The 23709-nt window shown below is 44.8% G+C and overlaps 4 protein-coding genes across 5 annotated transcripts in view; 2 read left to right on the forward strand and 2 right to left on the reverse strand.

Annotated features, from left to right (window-relative positions):
- LOC126563457 (uncharacterized) overlaps positions 1-23709 on the reverse strand; it is a 420587-nt gene that overhangs the window by 186733 nt on the left and 210145 nt on the right. The gene's annotated exons all lie outside the window — the stretch shown is intronic.
- The window catches only part of LOC126561112 (gamma-soluble NSF attachment protein), a 487575-nt gene that overhangs the window by 152662 nt on the left and 311204 nt on the right, over positions 1-23709 (reverse strand). The window lies entirely within an intron of this gene.
- Positions 1-23709, forward strand: part of LOC126565954 (EEF1A lysine methyltransferase 2) — a 176464-nt gene that overhangs the window by 83661 nt on the left and 69094 nt on the right. The window lies entirely within an intron of this gene.
- The window catches only part of LOC126561497 (nuclear hormone receptor FTZ-F1-like), a 102555-nt gene that overhangs the window by 47248 nt on the left and 31598 nt on the right, over positions 1-23709 (forward strand). The window contains exons 2-3 of one of the 2 annotated variants that reach the window (XM_050217678.1): positions 16350-16547; positions 16686-16898. In XM_050217678.1, coding sequence (XP_050073635.1) covers positions 16350-16547; positions 16686-16898 — 411 coding nt within the window. Of the gene's footprint in view, positions 1-16349; positions 16899-23709 lie in introns of both variants that reach the window. The other variant, XM_050217677.1, reaches the window with a different exon arrangement.

The raw sequence follows: 23709 nt of genomic DNA on the forward strand, positions 1-23709 counted from the left end.
TGGATCAGGCTGTTGGATCAGTTTAAAACCACTATTCAATCTCAAATTGAATAATCACAACAGGAACTTTACGAAGGGAACTTATCATTTTCCACATTTCAACAGGACGCCCAGACGCCTGACGTAAGCCACGACACGAGTTTTTTTTTTTTTTTGTAAAATCAACCATCCAAAAACCGTATCCCTTATCCCCGACTTGGTGTGCACAAACGGTGAGTGCAGTTACAGAAAGTGCAAGTGCAATTCGTGGTGCAACGGCCAACAGGATACCGCCGAACCCGTTCGATCGTGCCCACCTCCCCCGGCAGGCGCGATCGTCCGTGGGAAGAGGGCTTTTCCTTTCAATGGACATTCGTTTTGGGGTCCTGTCCGCTTTCGAGATGGGTGCTTCTTCGCTGCGTTTTTCTTAATGGTTCTTTTCTTCTTTCTTTCACCGTCTGGTTTCGTGTGGTACGGTCGTCGAATGATTGCGCAATTCTCGATCGTGTGCGAGCGATCCTCGCCTTACGGACGCGCGGCACGGTCTGATCTGCACCGATCGATGGTTGGAAGCGTTTTTGGAAAGTTTTCTGGATCGTTCAGATCTTTCTTTGCGCTTGGTGTGTCCTTCAGCTGTAGGAGATTTCTTGCGCTCGGTTCTGGTGTGGTTTGGTGTGGCTGTGTTTCCGTACATGAACCAAGGCTCCCTTTTTCCAAGAAATTAGCCATTCTGTTCAGCGGTACGAACCTCTAGCATTGCTGTGCTGTCTGCCGTGCTTTCGTACGATGCTTTATCTGATTGTATTTGCTCCTTACTGTTCGATTACCGATGCTTCTCGTGGTCAGGGAGAGAGAAACAGTGAAGCCTATAACGCAATCGAAACCCAGCGATTTTGGTGATCAGGTGGGGAAACAGGATGCAGCACGAAACAGCCGAAGCAAAAGGATACACGATGCATAGATCGGTCACGTTTCTTTCTTATTAGTCGCTGTGGAGGCGAAAGGTCCTGCATCCATTGTACCGCATCCCCATTGGGTAGCAATTTCTAGACGTGATTACGCTCGATCGAAGCTGCTGGGATGAAAGTAGTTTCCTCCTACGAAGTACGATTTGCTTTTTGATTCGCTCTCACTTTGTTGGTTACTTTTGGCAGACTCTTGGGTAGCCTGGCTGCGAAATTGAAGCCAAAGTAAAGGAAAAACAAAATCGTCGAAATAATATTCGTGAGAAGCATAAATCAAGCAGAAATGGGTTGACTTTCTCCTTTGCTATTGATTTTGGTAATTTAATTACGGCTTCTTAATGTCGCTAAATGTGACACTTCCTAGCAAGACTATGGGAAGATGCAATTTTTAACAAAAACATAAGAGACAGAAAAATTTTATCAATTCATGATCTTCAATGGTTTGTGCAAAAGTCATTACTCATTAACAAAAAATATGTATCTTGTCTTGATCATTTCGAATGCTTTCTAAGTTTGGTGGCCGAACTAATATCACAAGAAGTAAACCTACAAATAGGCATAAGTGGAATCCTGTATTAAATTTTTATAGGATCATATTTGAGCATCGTAAGGTATCCTAATTACGGCTAGGCCTTAGGCTAATCATTATTCGAAAAGTTGTACATCTGGTGGGTTGTAATAATTTTATAAATTGAATTTGGCAGTTGGAAAAAGATTTGAATATTAAAGAAGATGATTTTTTATTTGCTGTAAGAAAAATACCACATTTTCCCTCCAGAGCGCCATAATTAGTAAAACGCTGCGTTTTTGTGCTGGTGAGCATGACTTTTATAGTTTTAGCTTAAAATTTAAATGTTTACATAAGCCTTAAAGTAGGAGAAATGTGATAGATTTTGACTTTGCCTGCACTGCTGCGACTTGTGGTCCTACCTGCACTCATTCGAGCATACAATTTTCGAACTGCAATAAGAAAATTTTGTTTGTTTGTTTTGATCGCACCTTTAGCCGCGCCTGCCTGCTTCCTGATCCTTTGTCGGGGAAAATAATTCTCCTTTACCTACAATTAAACCTAGGAGCTTCGGCGCGTTATTCCCAATACACGGTCCCGTTTGATGTGAGGACAGTTTGTCAGAAACTCAATGCTCTCGCACCATGTCAAACGGGGCATGACAACGGGTAGACAAAAATTTTTGGTCGCTGGAAAAACGGTTTATTGTTGGCCAAAATTATTGTACCCTGTGTACAATAGGGATGTGTGTAAAAGGATCTTTCGAAGCGACCGAACCAAGTGGGCCTGACACTAAGGGTAGAATATTTACATAATATTTACGCTAATTGGTAGTCAATTGCTTAAGGCTAGTCCGTAAAGATGGATGCATACACAGATAGACGCAGCGTCCGATGTGCCTCCGCAGCGAGGATGATGTGTGTGAGTGTTATTTCCCAGCATGAAAATACATCGACAAACACCACCACCGAACAGAGACACAAACGGACAGAAAGGAGAATAATTACCACCTTTTATGATTGCGCCCGTTCCTTGATATGCTGTGTGAGGGTGGGTTTTTATGTTTCCCACTCTTTCACCAGTGTTCTATCCTGGCAGGATATGAATTTCGATAGAGTCATCCGATCCATGTTTGGTTGTATATGGTTGGGATTTGTGTATCGCTTACTGCTTACTGGTTGTTTCAGATCTATATCTCTCTTTCTTTCGATTCAATAATTAGAGGGAAAGCAAGCGCCCGAAGGATTGTTTTGTTCCTTTTGGATGATTGCCCAATTGCTGCAAGAAAGCATTTCACTGCGAAGGAGATTAGAAAGGTGCAGGAAGGTGAGAAGGAATGGAAGTCTTTGGGCAGTAAAACAAGCTATTCATATATGGACAAGATTTGAATGTTTCGTTGAATTAGAAGCCTGGCAACAGGCAACGATTGAAACGATCATAAAGTGATAAATCAAAAGAAAAAATGTGCGAGAAAGAAAAGGAAATTTCCTGCAGCAATTATGCTTTGTACAGTGCAAGTAATTCGTATGTTAATTAACTTATTGAAGCACTGAATGATGTGGAAAATCTACCAGAAATGTATTCCTCTCGATTGTCGAACCACTCTTAAAGCTTCTTTTGCATCACCTAAAACACGTTCAAAGATTTCAACGCAAAGGAGACACTTTTCAGCATTAAATGGTTCCTCTTTTCTCTCGTTCCTCTTCTGTTCTACCTGTTAAATCCATCCAGCCATTTTCCAAGCCATACAAAAACCGACCGGTACTACTCCAAACTGACTTGTTGAATATTTCACCTCTCGCAGGGATTGAGATCTCGGGGATAAACCGGATTTTACAGCCCATCTCCAATTTTACGATCAGAACCAACACAAAAAGAAGCAAATTTCTATCAAATCCAATACACTACAACCAGAGGGATCCTTTCGAAAGGGAACCGATTGTGACGTTTTATAGCACAAAGTAAATCAAACGTAAAAGATACACAACGTTACGGCCAGCTGAAAGTATATGCCATTGTTTTGTGTGTTAAAGAGGAATGTTTGCATTTTTAAGCCTAACGATCCTCTCCGATCCTTGGTTTTTTCTGCAGTCATTTGTATTTTTATGCACAAACTCACTCGCCCGTGGTACGTGTTTTTATTTCGATTTTCGGTTACATATAGTAAGGCTTTTGATGGTTTGGTGTGGTTTGAGTTGGATGTTTCCTTAGTTATTCTTTCGTTGGAATTTATTAACGCCTTTTGAAATTTATGCCATTATTACTTACTTCATTTTCGGTAAAGTAGTAGAAGCTACTTATTCTAATCCCAATTTATATAAATTTGTCAAAATTTTTAATGATCAAAGCGTACATTTAATAGTCCTTGATCTGTTTTAATTCAAGCATGAGAAAATCTCTCCACAAACTGTTAAACCTATGCTGCACCGATCCGATCGCTTCATTTGTTTGGTGGATGATTATCGTTTCAAATTTATCTCGCCCAACCGGATTAAAGGTGTCGCAATTTTCCCGCCACCTTCAAAAAACCGTTAATGGCTCGTGTGGTGGTAAGCAACGGGGGGGGGGGGGTGATTCCACACGAGAGAGGGGAAACCTGATGAAGAGCTAAACAATCCGGGTGTCCTCGGCGTAGCCGATTTTTCCACTTTTGTTTAGCTACTGTTTAACGGTTCGCTGGGTTTTTGATTCAATCGTACGGTAGCGGCACCCGGTTGGGTTGTTGATTATTTGTGCTTACGCATTTTGAGACGTGCTGAAAAAAAAAGGGGGAGGGGGGGTGCTTCTCCCCCGTGGTCACGAATAATTATTTCGGGTGTCAAAATAAACATTGTGTCGGAGACACTGTCGATCGACACAGAGTGGGTATGTGTCACTATGCTTGAACGCTTCTTTGTCGTGTGAAGTTTGCGTTTGAAAGGGTAAGCAATATCTGTAACAGAACGGCTAAAGGGTACTATTATGTCGGGTTCTTTGTTGAGGGAGCTGTCATCAATGTCAACGCTAGTTTTTGTGTGATGTTAAGTACGCATGTATAATGAATAGGGCGTAAGGTGATCTCGATTTCATCGCTTTTAAATAGGACATTGTTTGTTAAATGCTGTTGATCGTTGCAGTTAAGATACAAATTTAAAGAATTATTGTTTTGCCTAAGTAAACCTACCAAGAGCAAGAGAGAGAAAAAATTATTCGAATTTTGAGTGTCCAAGTCTATAAATGAATAAACAGAACGGTTTTTGATACGAAACCTTCCTTTACATTCGAGTATTTTACGTCACCTTCAAGGCAAGCTAAGCATCTCTTAGCGTTGGGGCAGTACTGCTAACAACCAGCTGTTCAGCCACGTGACAAATTGTTACTCTTTCACGAATATTCTGATAGACCAAGACGCTCGTCCTTCAATCAAAATGAATGTAAATCTACTGGATCTAGGTTCGGTTTGAAATTGAAAAGTGAATGAATATGGTTCTCCGGTGTCCCTATACGTCTGCTAGAACCATTAGCTTTGATTTCTTTTTTCTCAGAGATTTTCGTTTCTGATGAAAATTCTAAAAAAAAAAGAATTTTACTGCATTTAATTGAGAAAACGCTGACACCTCATTACTTCCTCGTTTTATTGATACAAACCACTTTGGTTGCCGTTCAACTTTCCGCCTCATATTCACGCGTACGATCATCAGTTTCTTAATCTGAAAAGAAATATTTTGATTGCGTGCAAATTGATATTAAATGGCCACATTAAGCTCATCCCAACCCAATCACGTCATATTGGAATCCTCAAAACAGAGCCGCCATTTGGGGTAGATTATGGAAACCGATTGTGTGATGCGCCTTCACGAACCTACGCACGATGACACTAAACCGATAAATCCCTCCGAAAAACGGTCCACGCACGCACAATCGTGCATCGCGTTGCAACGGCAGTGAGTGTGTGTGAGAGAGAGAGAGCGAGAAAGAGTGTGAGTGTGCATATCTACAGCTAACTGATGGCGATGCTCTCATCCAGGTGGATCCCACTCACCCACGGGATCCATTTGTCTGGGTGGTTTACATCACTGCCCTGGCACAATATCTTTTGTGATAAACCAACTCCCCACAGCGCACCGAACCCACGCATCATCGTCCGGCTGGTCTTAGTTTTTTCTTCCTTCTGTGTATGTGAAGAGACGTGTGTTGTGAAGGAACCAGAAGTGCCCGAAAACGTCCCGAAAAAAAAAAAACGGTCTGACCGTATGGTACGGTTGCAGCAACCCAAGGGTGTGTTGCGAGAGACGGACACACGCACCGCGTAAGTTGATTGGGAAATTGTGCTGTGCGTGTGCGTATCGTATCGTCGATTGGGGCTTTTTTGTTGTTTTGTCGTGCGTGATTGTGTTGTGACAGGGGTAGTGGTGACGGTAGGTGGAAGGTATAATTTAAACGCACCCACCCACCTTCCAGATTTGGGGTGACATATTCCCTCACCCTCAAAACCTATCGCCACACAACCGCAAAAGATCGTAAAAACCGACGTCGTCCCCATCGAACCAACTGTTGGGCAGCAGGATGGAAATTAAATCGATCCCTAGTTTTGCGTTACGATTGTGTTGGGTTATTTCTTATTTATCAATTAAATGTCAAACGTGTCCAGTCCTCGACGCTTCTTGGGGTACTCACTACATTATCAGCGCCGGTGCTCATCGCGAGCGATAAATCGATGGTTTTCACCAGAGAGGGTTATCAGCTGTGAGGAGGGGACACACGACAACATCACCATCATCGTCATTTCGTCGCTTTGGCCATGCTATCGGACTACGTCGCTACTGCTACGACGACGATGACGGCGAACTCCCCCCCCCCCCCCTTTTACGGAAAGTAGGTCAGTAGGACACCCGTGTCGAGTAGTGGAGTAGAGCGTATGTACACGGTTCGCTCTCACTCTCAACACACGCTGGGCGACTGCTCGCCGCGCAACGATTGCGTTCCTTTCTTTTCGCCTTCCCCATCACTGCTGCTGCATTCACTTCCACATCCGAATGTGGTCATCTGTGGCACACTGAGCGACTGAGCAAAGGTTCCAAGGTATAAGGCGATGCTCCATTCGATTAGATAGTTATTAAACTGGAATCGAATATTGTGCAGTTTATTGCAGAAAAGTAGACATTAAAGGCATCAAAAATTAAATCAAAATGTCAAAAAGTATTAAAGCTTGCTGAAGGAGTTGTTTGGATTAGAAATCGTATCGAGACTTTGCTTCCCAATGGATGTTTCGTCTCAGTAGGTCACTGTTCATGATTCCGTTAAGTCTCTACAACTTTCAATTGTAGCAAAAAACTTGTTGAAAAAAAGTGTCGTTCAGAGCAGATTTTGACAGACATTGTTCTCAAAGAAGAGTACACTGCATTCAGTCCATAATATTTTATAATTGTAAGCGCTACAAACCACTGCTATAATGTTCCTAATTAACCCATTTTTTCTTGGGTTATTACAAGCCTTTTGTGAACTTTCTGTTCTAGAAATTGCTGTATTATATGTCAAACGTACAATTGTGACACATTTTTGGAGTACTTAAATAAGAAAATACTATTTTACTAGACCATCGCCTCATCCGTTTAGTCCAATTCATCTCCTAGTGGTCATGGTAGTATGTATGGTGGGGGTTGGTTTTTCTCTCCATTACCACCGACCGGATCTATTCAGTGATCACCACCGCATCCGCCAACTCGCCACTTCGTTCCCCTTCCCACCGTGCTGGGCCGCGTGATGTGATGTGGTGCGGCTTCTGTTTCGGAGTGTGTTGTAATCGGTCTCCGTTTCGCGATTCACCCCCTTTTCGTCCCCGTTCCTTCATCCAGTTGATCATTCGCAGCATGACACGGTAGAGGTTTCCGTTCTGCTCGCAACACACACACACACACACACACACACACACACACACACACACACACACACACACACACACACACACACACACACACACACACACACACACACACACACACACACACACACACACACACACACTACGGGGTGAAACGGGGGGGGTTCGCTCTCTCACCATAGTGAGACATGAATCGCAATGGAAGTCTGCCCATGCAATTCAGTCAGCCAGTGAGTGATGCAGCATCCATTGAGACGGATGAAGCCTGCGGGAGCTGGGCAGTTGATGGCAGGGGATTGGATTAGCTTGTTATCGTTGTGTTTGCTTTCATTTTGCGCGTTCCCGTGACGCGAGCTGTTGTACCACGGGCCTGCCTGTGTCTGCGCTGACAGTGAAATGAAACCGAAAGTGAAGCCGCGCGCACCGATCGGAGCGAAAAGTGAATGAGCAAACATGAATTGCTTCGTTTGCGCGATTTCTTCCTCCCTTTCGCGGTGAACGGGGTTGGTGGCGGCTAGGGATGGGAGTTGAAAACGAAAGCGAAAGCTAAATCACGGGATGGCGTGGGTTGGGACAGGATGAAGATGATTGAACGGGTGATGTTTGGTTTGGTGGAGGATTTTGTGGACGTTTATCGGGAGAAGAAGATTGTTTTGAGTTCTTTTACTAATATGTGACACATTCCAAATTTTGTCACAAAGTGTGTTACATTATTTAAAATAAATTATTTTTTTAGATTAATTTTGAAATGATAACGACGCTCTTTCCAAAGTGTCCCTTATGATTTCACCGTTATTTTTTCGAAATGTTGCAAATAATTTTAGAATTTTACTCCAAACTATTGGGTCATGGTTGCACTAGTTAGGTGCGTTTTTTTGTGTGCGAATTTCTTGAGAAATTAACTGTTAAAACAATGCCCACCATTTCTCCAATCCTTCCCAGAAACGCGTCCCATACAGCATCGTTGCCTCGAGCATTGCCGAGAATCATCTTCAAAGCATTCCGTCCTTAGTCTCGGGCGTTTTGCCGACTCGGCCCATTTTTGATTAGTGGTGATTTATGTGTCACAATAGAAATATTTACCAAACTATGACATGTACTGCGGCTGATGTTCACTGATTTTTATTGGAGATTTTGGAAAGTTTTTGCAGCAAAAAAAGATCTTTTAAAAATACGTGGCGCTCAAGACGCGCGGCAGTGCCCCAAACTGCAGTTGTAGCCTACCTGGTGATTCTGTCTGGTCGCTTGCGTCGGCCACCCTTTCCAGCGAAGTCCAAATTTACAGTTACGTTAAACGATTCGCAAAAAACAACCCTCAGACGAGTCCTTCCGCGAGGGAAAAGGTTTTTTTTTGCAGGAAACGAAGAAGCGTAAAGCAAAAAGAAAGAATAAAACATTTCTTCTTTACCACTTTCGGGAACCGACCGAAACACGACGGTGTGCTCCTTTCGCCAGCGACAATTCGGGGGATATACAACCGTGAACGCCTAATTGGCATCGGAAGAGCCCTTTGGAGGTTGCATCCGTGGAGAATCGCTAGACTTTAAGAAGCAAAACGCCAAAAAAAAAAAGACGACTCAATGAGTTGGTGAGAAAACCAATCTGCTAAGTTTAGTAGTTTACAAGATCCTCGTATCTTCTTCCTTTTTTTGTTGTTGCTGAATTTTCAACCCTATCCTCATCCCCCCAAAACAAAAAAGCAGCATACAAGCGAGTTTATAACCCACGCGAAAAAAAGGGTTGCAAAAAAATATGCCTATCAAAATATAAATCAAGCTGTGGCCCAGGGTTTGGTCGTCCCTTAGTTCTGACGAAACAGACCGCCTGTAACCGAATATCACAGTTTCGACTTTGGTTGAGCGCGATTTTGTTAAGCCCGATTGCATAAAGCGTACCAAGGGTAAAAAAGAACATCAGAAGAAACGCAAAGCAGGAAAAAAGTTTTTGTCTGAGTCCACTACTGGCGTGAAAGTGATTTTGTTCCTTAGCTATGTACGCACAGGAAGAGACGGTTTGCAGTTCACCAAAAATCGCTGCAGAAAGGACGAGCTAGCAAAATCCGAGAAAAGGTTCCCCACGAAGGGAACACAAAAAGGGTTTATCTTTCACCGAAAGAAGGTTGTGTCTGGAGCAGGCACAACCGACAAGCCGATCAGCCAGCGTTACGTCAGATACGCGACGAGCCTGGCGAAATTGTACGGCGTCTGGTCCTGCCGCTGCTACCGGTGGGAAGCTTTTTTTTGGAGCCAAGGAAGAAAATTGTCTGTGAGTTTGTTGTGCAACGTTTACTTCTCCTTCGATTACTTTGTGCAGTTTGTTTGGATTGCCCCGTGATGGTTTGATGTTTTGGTGTGATTTTTGTGCTTATTTGTTTACTTCTTTATTCGTTTTTGTATATTTTTTCTTTGTTTTGTAGTTATTTACACTTGCAATCCTTTTTTCATATTTTACTTATTTGTCTACATGTTTTTCTACAGTTTATTTGTCTATTACACTTATCAACTGTGGTTTTACATCATGTTTTGGTTCTTTATTACTTAAATGTTTTTTTCTTGTTTGCTTGCAATGTTTCAGAATGTCTTAAAAATTAGTTTTTAGTTTTTTTAACGTTATTTTTAGATTTGAGTTTTAACTTGCTGTTTATAAACAAAATTTTCTGTAGTAGTCTTATGTTTTTTTTTAAATCACCGCTGTTTGAAAATATTTTAATTTTTTTTAAAACAAAAACTTATCTAAGTAATCTAAGTTTAACGCATTCGTAATGAATTTAAAATAAAAATAAACACAATACACTTTGGCGTCCTCCCTGTACGCGTTAACCTCCACCACCGGACTTGAAATTGATTTCTCATCGATCGTATCGCTTCCATAAATAACTCGTACCATCCTCCTAATCGTTAAACATTTGCTTCCTCGTTACCTATTAGCACTTTGCGCCATCACCACACCACCATTACAACAACCGTGTGTACCAGGAAAGCAACAAAAGGGGGTAATACCGAAACCGAAATGTCCCCATAACGCGAACCGCATCGTGTATTGGGTTGTGCGGGACACAATTATGCAACGGCACGGGGATAGTCCCTGTGCACGGTGTGTAGAGCGGGCTGTGCGCTATCTATCTGCACCAATTCATTTCGCTTTTTCGGGAGTTTTGCTCTCAAGCTGAAACTGATTTTGCATCACGCAAACAGACCACGCGTAAGACGGCCGAATACGACGAGCGTTTGTTTGTTTGTTTCTTTGTCGATGGGCTTCACACTTTCTCACCGTTCGGGATTCGGTGTGCGTAGGTATTGCTTGGTTCCGTGGCATTACTTTCTCTCTTTTCCAGGAGATTTATTTGCCCGATGGTTCGATCTTGCGTTTAAAGTTATAACAGTTACTTGCTACTAGAAATTTTGAAATTTTCAACTACTAAAGCACGGTTTAAGTAGTTCTGTTTTATCATGAAATTCACTCGATACGACCAGGTATCTCTGTCTACTCATTCGCACACACACACACACGTGCGTGAGCATGTCCAACGAGGCTTTGTTCTATCATTAGAAAGACATTTTGCTGTTTAAAGTATGCTTCAAATATTTAAAAATAATATTACATCGTAACAGCCTGCACAAGAGGACCCCATCCAACCGTTCCTAACGTACGGTAGGTCAGCTTTTCAGTTCCGGTTAGAAGCTCACCTCCGGAATCCATTCCTCCGGATGATGGGCTTTTCCTTCCACTCACATAGAGCGTTATTAATGTTAATTTTCTCTCAACTCAACTGTCTGTGAGGCTGTTGGGTATGTAGCTGTAAGGCATAGCGAGTATGACAGAGAGAGAAACAAGACAAACCCTTTGAATCGGTGAGGATGACTTGCCCAAACAACATGACAGGCCCCGAACGGGTGTGTATTGCCTTGGCGGAATTGCTGCTGGAATCCCGAAAAGTGGCCTTAAAATGGAAAATGTTCATCGCCTAGAGTAAGAACCTGCTCGATCATCTTTCTGTTCCCCCATTTGAAACGTTTGGCTGTGTGTTGATGCCTCAAAAAGCGGAAGAAGTATGTAATAATCATACACCTTACAAGCGCCTAATTGTCAAACGCTTTGGCCGGTAGCGATCATGCTTCCAGAAACCGTTCGCTGCGTTTTTCGGCGATTCGTACTCGTTTGGGGGTTTTCGGTTGGCACGATTTAACATAGACCTGAATTGGGCGAGCGAACGCGAGCGCTGTGGGTTAAGCGAAAGACGCGGTGTAGAGAGACACAAGCACAGAAAAGTAGGTCGCCGTCATCGCTATCACCAAAGGGGCTGGCAGCAGCAGCAGCGGCAGCAACGCGCGGTGACAGCGACGACGATGACGAGCACCGGCAGTAATACGACCAACCTCCAACACTGCAGTTCCCCACATTTGTCATTTTGCGTTACCTTTTCCGATGGTTATTACCACCGAAACGGTCGCTAAACGAGACGAGCGCGCCACTTTCACTTATTACATGAGCATCGTAAGCGTCGTATGTGGTGTGTGTGCACGTCACCTTCGGCGGTGTACGAGGGCTTCCGCGGGTCCGATTTCTTCACGCGGTCAGGTTCATTCTTTCGTCGTTTGCGTCCACCCTGATCCGGTTGCATTCCGGACGCGTATGCGGGGAAAGGAAGTGTGGCGTTTGGGTGATCGATGGTGGTAATGTTTGAATGCCATTTTTTCCGCCACCCAAACGGAAGCTGAACATCGTGCCAGATGATCGTGTAGTGGTTAGTGATCAAACAATTAAACGCATTATAATTTAAAAGTAATTTTGTATAAAAATATTTGCAATTGAGAGAATTCTTTTCATCATTATCCATTGATTGTCTGATTGCTTTTTTTCTGATTTGATATTTTGGATTTATTTATTCTCGAAACTTCCTTGCAGCTTACGAAATTTTGTCGAATTTATGGAAATAATTCAGTTTTAAATTATGTTTCTCTTTGGTTGCAAGCAGAGCAAGTGAAATATATTTTTTCTCGTTAATAAAGGTTCTACTTCATGCATTATTTTGTTTAAAAGCAACTTTTTCTATATTCACACTTTTATTTCAAAAATTAAGGAAAAAAACCGTTCACCGGGTCAGGTATTACTTCATAATTTCCATCTCTTTCAACCTTCCTCACGCGGGCTCGCACTGCGTTCCGAACCGAAACCGAAAGTGAACCTGTGAGAAAGCGAACCCCCTCAAAAACCGGTACGTTCTCTCTCTTTCTCTCGTCCTCACAAACCATGTGCGTTTTCGTCGCCGTGAGTGCCGTGAGTCGTGCGTGAGAGGGTGAAGAGTGAACCGGAAAGTGGGCCAAGCGAGAGTGAGAGTTTTAAAAATAGGGGATGATGAGAACCCGATGGTTCACCACCGTTTTCCGTGTTAGTAGGCTAGTCCGTGGTGTAGTTGTGTGTGCCCATGAAGAGTTGACACGTTTTTTTCGCCTTTTCACACACCAATCTACTACCCATTCACGCTCATTCTCACGTTTTTTTTTTTTGGGGCTGCATGGCAGAGTGCCCATTTCAACCCCTTTTATTGTCGGTCGAAAAACACTCAGTTCGCGCCGTGAGCCACTCACGGTACGCACGACGTGCACTCAGCAGTGGGAGAGATCGCGTGTGTGCCTTTCATTCCGTCACGAACTTCGGGAAATTTCGGAACTGTACGCTCTCCGGAGTTTTGGTTTTCCAAAAGCCAACAACAAAAAAGCGACCCCCATTTAAGGGGGGGGGGGGGGGGGGGAGGTTCCAAAGCAAGAACAACAGAGAAAGAAAAGGGCTGATTTCTCTTTCGTTTGTTGGTGGCCGGTGAGAGGGCTCAAAAAACTCCGCGAGCAGCGAAGAACGCGCCTGTATCCAACAGTGTGTATTATACATAGTACAGCGTGCACAGCCGTACATAATTAGGGGATGCTTTCCACACCAACACACACACACACAGCTCGCCGAGCCGACCGTGTCCAAAACGCGCGCTCCAAAACCATCAGAACCACGCTAGCAAACCGTGAGAGTGTGTGCCCCGAGAGGTTACGAAGCGAGCAGACAACAACACGGCTCTCTTTTGTGATCGGACGCTCGAGCTAGCCGGGCCTTGCGTTATCCGAAATAAAGACTTGAACTTGTAATTATATATAGCGTATAGTAGGGTGTAGTACATAGCCCCCTGTCGCCCGTATGTTTGCCGTAAGTCGTAATTCTCGCTCGATCGTGCGCGCCTCGCGAGCCTCGGCCAGCAGTTGACGGTGGGAGCACTCGGAGTATACCGACCCAACCAAACCGATATCGTCATCATCGTCGTGTCGTGTCTCTCGGGGCTCGGGTCACCCACCACCAACAAGACAGGCAAACAGCATCGTCGTGGTTGCAGCAGCAGCAGCAGCAGCAGCAGCGGTCTTGCCGCGATCTGACTGCAGTCATTTTGCCAGCAACCGGAGCAGTTTGCGCACGAAACATCGTCCTCCCGGTGTTTGTACCCGTGCGGGTTTTTGTTTGTACTATCGGTTTCGGTTCCCCGTGCGTATTACCCGGTGCCCATTACACTTGCTGCCCTAGCAGACTACTAATACACTACGTCAGGGACACACACACACAGTTGGTTGGTGCGTTTGCTCGTGAACAACAGTTTCGGTATTCGGTGCGGTGTGATTCCTTTGTTGAAGTGTAGAATGGGAATTTCTTGGCTTTTCAATTTTCGGTGCAGTTCTTTGCATCCAATAAAATAATTGCCGCGTGTATGTGTTCGCTAACTATTCCTACAACTCGATCGATCTTTCCGGTGGTGGCCCGTGAATCGGTAGGACGTAACGCAACGGATGATTTGTGTGTGTGTGATTGTGGTGTGACGACAAGTGGCTGTGACAAGTGGAAAACAGAATAACGCGAATCGATACAACCGACACCCGCACACACACACACACACACACATGCGCAAGGTGAGGGAAAAACGGTGTCAGTGAAGGCGAAAATCCGTGACCTACTGTCCTGGAAACGGTGCGGGTCCCAAACGGTCGCATATACACACAGCTGTTTAAAGCTGTTTGCAGCTCGCACTCAATGAAGGATTACAACCGAACCGTCGTATATTACGCTCTGGTAGAGTACGGTTGGTGTGCTTCTGTGATAGCCCGGTGTGTGCTAGCACTTGTGTGATAAGATTGCAGGTGTGTGAATGCGCGCAATGTGTTCTTCACGGTGGCATCCTTTCTTAAGGACGAACCCGAATCATAGTCTGCGAAAGATTCGCGATCGTCAGGCGATCGGATAGTAAACAAAAAATCCCAGTGACAGAAACTTCCGACAAGGATTCCGAAGTCTTCTCCAACGTTGTATCATACTGGTGACAATCAGTTTAATTGCTTGGTGTGGTCCCCGTGTATGTCCCGTAGATTCAGTGAAGTGAGTTCACCAATCGCAACGGCCAATATTGGCCTCCCCGCATAATAAAGAAAGAGAAAAGGGATGCGGAAATAGGTTGGTGCCCCATATTTGTGTGTTCTGTGCTGGATCGATCGCCTCTTTCGCGGTGGTGGTATAACTTTGCATCCACTTAGTGCAACAGAGGTGGAATGAATCAGGTGACCTGCTATCAGCAAGTACTTCTTCCCCGTAGATGAGCGCTGTTTTTTGAAAGTGTTCACTGTGTCCGTCCACTGACGAGGATTATTGTGTGTATTGCAATCGATTTAAGCTAGAATGATAGCTTCGAAATCTTCTGATGTATGGTACAAGATGTGCTGATGAAGTGTGATTATAGTGATGCGCCCCAGTCCCCAGTCCTTTCACTAGAGCGATCGTGTGTGTGTCGTTTTTTTAAAAGGCTCCAATAAGCAATTCAAAACGTAACAAAAAGTGTTCTTAAGCAACCATGTGCGACTGAGCTTGAGCTTTTATCTCGTGCGTTCAAGGATAACAATACCGGTTCCGCTAAGAGTGTAATCTTTTAATTCATTCAAGTATAAAATATTTATTTGTTCTTCCCCTAATTCTTACAGAGAAATATACTGGCACGTTTAAAACGTGCTCGAGCGTTACAGTAGTGTGTGTGGGTTTGTGTGCCGAGTGTGAGATTGCCTTCTTGCAGTCGCTTTTAATCAATGGTGAACCCAAAGGGTACAAAAGTGATCGTTAGTGCGTAGTAAAGGAGTAAGCGTCCTTGTAAATAAGGAAACAACCACAACAAATGCGTGCTGCGTGAAGAGAGCGAGAAAGAGAAAAAAAAGGAAGAAGCGTGGTGTTATTTTTGTAAAATAATTATAGTTCGATTTTTGCCAAACATTACGCAGAGGCAAAAATCGTCGTACAAAAGCGTTGTACACAGCGAACCCTCTGCCGGGATTAAGTTTAATATTGCCCGAAGCAACTGTCATAAACCGAATGCGTTAAAACTGTGCTCGTGGTGGGATTTTGGTTTATTTTTTTTTTACTTTTGAAACAACAACTGCCGAACCAAACCGGCCCAACAAATAGCGTGGAAAAATGTTACTGGACATGGATCAGCAGCATTCGACCGTGTTTATGTCGCTGAATATGTCGCAGTACTCGATGCTCAGCGAGTCCGGCAGTCCACCGCCGGGCGGTGGTGGAGCAGGCGGCAATACGCAGCTTCTCTCGCTAGCAGCAGCCGCCTCGGCAGCTAATTCCGGCGGCGCCGGCCAAAACACCGGCATGCCACCCCCACAGTACGGTGGGGGTGGTGGAGGAGGAGGTACTGCCGGTGGTTATCCCGGTGCGACAGGATTGCTGTTGGGTTCGAGCAATAATAACAACAACAACAACAGTACCAGCAACAACAATCTTCCGTCCCATCACAACAACAACAATGGCGGTGGCAACAATGGTGGCAACAATCATCAGCACCATCATCATCACAGCCATCACGGCACTGCCCAGCATATGGGTGGTACCGGCAACGGGCAGTCGCATTCGCAATCGAACGGAACCGGCGGCTACGGTTCGCTTTACGGCGGCTTCCACGAAAGTTCAGCCGCACCCCCGTCCGCCTATTCAATGTTTTCCCACGTTCCCACAGGCGGCGGCGGTGGCAGTGTCGGTGGAGCCGGCGGTCCCTACCATCATGGGGATGGGAGCGGCGGCGGTGGCGGCGGCAGCAACAGCAACGGCAGCAACGGTGGCCCAGCTGGCGGCGGTGGTCAAACGGCGGCGGGCGGCGGCACATCCTCGGCAGCGGCGGCAGCAGCGGCAGCCTATCTGGCGATACCGGCCTCAGGTACTAGCGGTGGTAGTTGTAGTAGTGGCGGGGGCGCGTCCGGCGGCAGCCTCATTGAGCACCAAACCGCACTCAATAGTCTGAGCGTCGTGTCCGCCATCCAATGCGATCAAACTGATTTGAAATATTTCATTGAAGAGCTGTGCCCGGTGTGCGGCGACAAGGTGTCCGGCTACCACTACGGGCTGCTAACGTGCGAATCGTGCAAGGGCTTCTTCAAGCGCACCGTCCAGAACAAGAAGGTCTACACGTGCGTCGCCGAGCGACAGTGCCACATCGACAAGACGCAGCGGAAGCGCTGCCCGTACTGCCGCTTCCAGAAGTGTCTCGAGGTCGGCATGAAGCTGGAAGGTGAGTAGCGAAAGAGTTCTTCTTTATCTTTTTCTTTAGTCATTGCTGCAGGATCTTTCTTCCATTCACAGTGATCGTTTTTCATCTCATCTCATTTTTTTCATATTTTTGTATAGCGGGGAAATGGGTTTTTAGAAAAAGTTTGTTTGTTCGAGGATTTGAACATCTCTCAACGTTTTGTAGATCTCGAGAACATGTAGATATCGAGGATCTGAAGATCGGGATGATCTAAAGATCACGAGGATCTGAAAATCGCGAGGATCTGAAGTTCGCGAGGATCTGAAGTTCGCGAGAATCTGAAGATCGCGAGGATCTGAAGATCGCGAGGATCTGAAGATCTCAAGGATCTGAAGATTACCAGGATCTGAAGATCGCGAGGATCTTCATCCACAAATACTGCGGTTTTCAAGATATTCTGAATCTAAAGATCTTAATCTAGCGGAGAAGAATCCAAAACTCTGGTTGTATATCTTATTCCTCGATGATAAAGTCAATTTATACGCTTCGAATATGCTTCGAAGTGACTTGGCTCCTTCTTCTTCTGTTACTAATTTTTATTAGTTATCATCAACGGTATAAACCTTCGAATGTATGAAGTTATTATTAATGGATATAAATTCGTTTAACTATGTCTATCTAGACACTGAAATGCTTGCTAGAGATAAACGATTCGAATAATAAATGTCCATCTATAATGCGAAAGAAGTTTCAAATCTGATTATCCATGTCCACAAAATGTTGGTTGCTTGCTTTAGGCAAAACAATCAAGCATAGAAAAGAAGTAAAAGTAAGCAAACGTTGACATTTTTTCCTTCTGCTGTCCCAGATTTCTAATATTGTACCTGAGCCATTTTCCCTGTTTGATTGAACATCCCGTAAACTTTATTGATGGTCGGCAAACGATCCTCAAACACCGATATGGCTTCTATAATTGAAGACACATTCGGGGAAGTTTTACCCACGATGGATCCTTTTCGATGGGGCGTACAGTTTACGTTGTTTTCGTCCGTTTTTTGGTACCTTTGGTTCTCTTCCCAGGTAACTAAATCTTTCTATCGTTAAAGGGTATCCTAAGGGTAAAGCCTTAGCGATTGAAGTTGTAAAACATGCTAACGGGACCTATTGCAGAGCACTGGGACCTGGTGGAATGAAAGAGTTATACGAGGAGTACCAACCTTATGACTGCATACAGCAGTATGCTCGAATCTCAAACGAACACCTGATCGGTGTTGGTGTGATAGTCGCTCTAACCATCGGCTGTCAGCTCGCAGCGACAATTTCCAAATCTCACCCCAAATTTCGGCGTGTGTGGCTTACCAGGTACCAGCTCACAGAAGGGAAGGCAAAACCTTACCACACGCGCGTACAAGCGCAAAACGAGTGCCGAAAAGTGGTTCCTTCTGCTTAAAGCAAGCGGGTCTACCTGTTGTACCGTGTCCACACCGCGCTTGCCCTGCAAGCGGTATGTGTAAAGCCGTGATTGCCGAAATCGAAAGTGAAATTTCGGCAACTCCGGTCTCGTGTCCAGTGGTAGGGGCACTGGCAGGGCAGTTTGCAGCCAAAAACTGCTCGGACACACGGGAGCAGCACCAGTGGCCGATCGGTTATAAGATCGGTGCTGTTCAAAACCCCCAACGGCCAGCGGAGTAGCTTGCTTGTGGTGTGGTGAGTACGCGGTGCGTGAGAGGTGAGCGATCGTTGTCTTGCTTCACGCTCACGCAGGTGCTTGGATCACAACGCAGGGTCGCTTAACAAGATGTGATTTGTGATAGTTTACGTAGGAATCGCCCTGAACGCTGGGAAAGGTGATGAGTAGGATGGCGACGACGGGTCGAATTTTGTCGAATGAACAGGTTTGTGGCGTAATAATGTGTACCGGCGGTGGAGAGTGAGCGAAAAAGCTTTCGGAGTTTTGGAAGCTTTCTCATCACCGCGACCCCGTTATTAGGGACCCACAACTGGTTGAAGGTCCCAATAGGGGGAGGGAGCAGAGAATTCAACTTTTGGGGCTGACTGTTGTCATCCGTTGTCACTGTGGACGGGCTTTTTGCTTTGGCTAGGTTTCTTTCAATTCTCTCCTCGCATGTTGTCTCCAAGTGTTATTTTTTCCTTTGTTTTCTCCACCATTTAACTCCTTGCGCGCGATGTATTATCGTGGTTCGGTTGGCTTTGTTCTTCATGCGTGTGGCTTTCGTTTTCTGTTTCACTTTTTTACTCTGTTTTTTTGTTTTGTTTTTTTTCTCTTTTTGTTCTCTTTTTTTCGGTGCGTATCGGGTGGTTGTTGCTTCATTCCAGCGCGCCCCTATGCTCTTCCTACCCTTTGGTCGTTTAAGTTAGTGAGCGGTTTTTGTTGCACCATACTCGAAACCATTTTGGAGGCCATTATGACAGCTTCAATAGTGTGTCATAGTAGTTTTGGGCACAACATCGTCCTCTCCATTTGTAATTATTTTCATTTACCAAAAGCAATACCGATTTGTGGCACCAAATTTATCCGTAAACTAACTGTTTAACGTGAAAACTACCTGTCTGTTCTTGCCCTCCGTTTATCCGTCCAACAGGTTATTTTGGTGGATGTGTGTTACAAGTTACATAAGCGTCAGAAAATGCACATACCGCTGGCCATTTTTGGGATATTATGAGAGGAGATAGTTATGGAGACAGTTCAACCGTGCTGTAGCTCGAACAACCGGTGTGATTGGGTTTTTATTTCATCGGCGAAATTTAAATGCCAGAATGGGATTGCCCTTTTCTTTACACCAAACGATTATTTACAAAAAATACGGATTCTCCACAGTTGTATCAAACAGCATTCGAGAAGGGCACGCCAGTCGAACGATCCGATTGGATGCAATTATGGTAATCGTGTGAGAGAGGCCTCTTATTGGGGTCATAAGCGTGGAGCAGTGCGTAGCAGCAGCAGAATCAGCAGCAAGGGCAACAGAACTTCAACTGAGCAAGTGTCTGGGCGAAAGAACTCGAAGCAAAAGAACGAAATTGGAAAGGATACTCATATTGTTCGTGTGGTGGACATTTTTAAAAGAGATTTAATTTCAACCCTGCTGCTGTTTCTACAGCTCTGCCGATTGCAGTTCGAAGCGAGTGTGTTCTGACCTCGTTTCTGGGCGTTCTTTTTTAATTCTTGGGACGAAAGTTGCCTCTACCAGCTTGATTTTTTCTTATACGAAATGGCCTGACATTATATTTTTGCTTTATGAAATTCTCAATGAAAACTTCGCCACAAAATTGCGATGTAAAATTTGTACGCCATTTAATAATGAACTGAAACGACTGCGAAAAATCGTTCGTAAGTCTCTTGCTCTCACTCTCGGGCTCCATAAAACAGCCCGCTGATAAGTGGCATATGCAAATGTCTTGCCACCAAGCAAAGAACGCGCTTCCCTTCCCGTCAGCAGGATTGCGCTTGGTGCATTCTTTTGTATCATCGTCGTCCTCGCCGTACGCCGGCCTTTATGATATGCACCGGAATGCATCACATCGTTCCCGTTTCCTTTTTTCCATATTTACCGTTTACACATGCAGAGAAAAATTTCAATATCCACACACAAGAACGCTACTCGTCGCCTGCTTCCTACCGTCGGTTTTCCTGCTCCAGCTGCTCGCTGCTCGCCACTCAATCATCGGTTGAAATATGGTGCAACCCGAGTGTCCGAGGATGCATCCGCTCATGCTGGGTGCATCCGCACGGCACGACCTACCCCAAGCTGGACCGGATTGTGTGCGGTTGTGTCCTGCGGCTTCGGCTGCGATGATGATGCGGGCTTCGCGGTAACGAGCGGTGGTGCCATTTTTTATTCATGCTTGGTTGTGTGCTGCCGGTTCGGGCCGCCGATTTGCCGGAGGATTGTTGGTGGTCGCTAATGACCTAGTTTTACGTTGTTCTCGCGAATGATATCATTCTGCTGCTGCTGTTGATCGCAGCGATGCGCGGTACTCGTTGGTGTGGTGCTTTTGTTTTCTTGTTGGTTTGTTTTTGTGCTTACAGTGTGTGCATGTGAGAGAACCATTGTGGCGCACGCACGCCGTTTATTCTTTCTGTTCGGTTTCCCACTCGTGCGTGTTTTCTGTTGTGTTCTGTTCTTGTTTGCCTGAGCAGTGTGTTTGTGTGTTTATATTGACCATTGGAATCTGCTCTTAATTTTTGAGACAACTGGAAAATTGTGTTTTTGGTAAGGCTGCCTTACTCGAAAGGCTCTCATTTGAATAATTCCAAACACATAGAGATCTCCTGAGGCTGACGATGTTAAAGTTGTGTAAGAATACTGCCCACAATTTTCATCATATTATTTTATGTTGTACGAAGCGGTCAGAAAAGGTTATGACTTTTTTGTTGCATTCCTTAGAAATAATATAAAACAAGGAATACCGTGCATCCAATAATGCTCGTTGGTATGCTCGCAATTTTAAATGCGGAATGCATCTCAATTTAAACTACAAATTCTTGAAAATATTTCTCTTTGTTGCAATGCAATTTCCAGAAGTCTTCTTTTTCTTCTTGGCTTGACGACTGACTAGGTCAAGCCGACCATCGAATGGCTTACTAAGACTTGCTGATGTCCAGTATAGTTGGATAGTCAGTTCTCACTACGGTGGGACGGTCCGGATGAGAATTGAACCCCGGTTCTGCTGTGTAAAAAAATACCGATCTCGCTACCACTGGACCACTGGACCTGATGTGTGTTTGAGTTTATATTTTGTGTTGACTAGAATTTATTAGAACTGCTTGGAAAAGCAGCTAAATCGATACAGATCTAATAGACAAAGTCGGTGCTTAGGAAGCATTCCAAGACAAACATACAATGGTCCAACAACTTCCTAATTGCTAGACACCTTCCTTGCTAGCTTCGCCAAACTTCCAACGCTCACCTTGAAACTGTGTTAATAAATCCCAACAGCCATGTACGGGAGTCGGGCCTTTGTGGCAAATTCATCATTAGCTTTCGGATGCTTTCGTATGCTGCTGCTGCTGAAAAGTTTTACCCAAACGAGCCCCTTACATGGTGCGCTGGTGTGGGAGTACGATGGTTTAACTTGTTCTTGCTGAACCATCCACAAGCTGGAAAATGATCACCATTCTAACGAACAAATTACACCCGGAAAACTAGACCAAGGTCAAACAAATCAAAGCAAAGAAGCTCGAATCCTTTATGCCCTTCCTTTATATCGCTTTAGCAGATCACATGCAGCGTCGTGATAAGTGCATCCCGCGATTCCCAGTGTGCCTTTGTGTGCTGATGTCGTCCGGGAGTCTGGACAGCAGGATGGAACTGCTGGTGCGTTTTCCCGCATCCGGCCAGAGGAAGCTGGAACCAGAATTTATCGATCTGTTTTTCTTGGTGCTGTAATTTTTCACCACTTCCGTTTTCGCTTTGTGATGTTGCACAGCTTCGCTTTAAGCGGAAATTGTCGTACAACATGCACAACAAAAAAAAGGACAAAAAAAGAGAGGAAACCCCGACAATCGTCTTCACTGTATCCTCTTCTTGACCTTGAATGTATTTCCCCGGTATGACAAGTTTTTGTTTCCACCCCACACGAACCGGTACCACCAAGCACCGGGAACGCTTTGGTCCGATTTTCCTCCGATGGTGTGGTTCGGGTGTTGTGTGCGAATTTTCTTCCATTTTTTTTTTTTGTTGCTCTCCTTTTAATCGCCGTCGCGTTCCGTTTTCTTGTGCGAACATTTTTCGAGGGCAATCGTTTGTTGCATCGTTTATCGATTTTTCCCCACAACGGTTGGCAGCCGGTTGCGGGACGTGCACGCGCGCGAGCCACCAAGTATCTGTGTCGGCAAATTTGCTTGGTGCTCGGTGCTTGGTTCTTTATTTTCGTTGCTCTTCCTCCGTTCCTGTTTCATCATCAGCCCTAACAATGGCGGAACCGTTCTTGGTAGACCGTATAGACCGTGGAGCACACTCGGAAGTGCAATCCTTTCTGCTGGGGCTGGTTGTCCTAGTTTTTCAATGGTTTTTCGTCGCTGTGTGTATGGGTGTTGTGTGTACGGTTTTGTGCAAAATTATAATCGTTAAACAGGAGAGCACGTGGTTGGAACCAGGTAGGGAGCCGAAGGAATGGAATTGCAGTTAGAAGGAGAGCAGCGGAAAGATTTGTGTTTTTTCCTGTTGTTGCCAGGATTTTTATGATTATTTTTTGTTCCAAAGCTTGTGTTTCCCTAAAATGAAAACTTTTAAATAATTCTGTTGCTCTCGTATACCCGCAGAATGTTAAATAAAGCACCTTCCAAGGTGTAACCATTTTATCACTGACCGGTTCGCTCGGTAAACTAATCCGTCCCGTAATCGATTCCGGAAAATCTCGCCGAAAACCGGCAAGCGCAGTGGAAGCAAGGCGCCTCCGACATCCGGTGGCGCCTTCCGACAGGCAAGTTTTTCCGAGTTTTCCTCCCCGTACCAAATCTAGCCCAAGGTCACAGCATTGAGAGGAAAAACGTTTCCAACCTTATACTACTGTTAGCCGCTCTTGGGGCAGTTTTCCTGTGTGTCTCTCTCGCTCACTTTCTATCGTTTGGTGGGTTTTTACTGATGGGTGGTAGATTAGGTTAATGGAAAATTATGTGTCGACTATAGACGCGGTGAGGTGGTGGTGGTAGTGGTGAGTTTGGAAGGAGACAAGAGACAGTTGAATACAAAACGACGTAGAAAATTCATCGAGACACCACTACCTCTCGGAAGAAAAACCTTCGAGAAAATGGTTTCAGACGAACGTTGTGTGGTATGTTGGCGACATAATATTATATGTGTATGTGTGTGTGTTTATGTACTGTAACTTT

Source organism: Anopheles maculipalpis, chromosome 3RL, assembly GCF_943734695.1.
Source record: "Anopheles maculipalpis chromosome 3RL, idAnoMacuDA_375_x, whole genome shotgun sequence".
NCBI classification, from domain to species: Eukaryota; Metazoa; Arthropoda; class Insecta; order Diptera; family Culicidae; genus Anopheles; species Anopheles maculipalpis.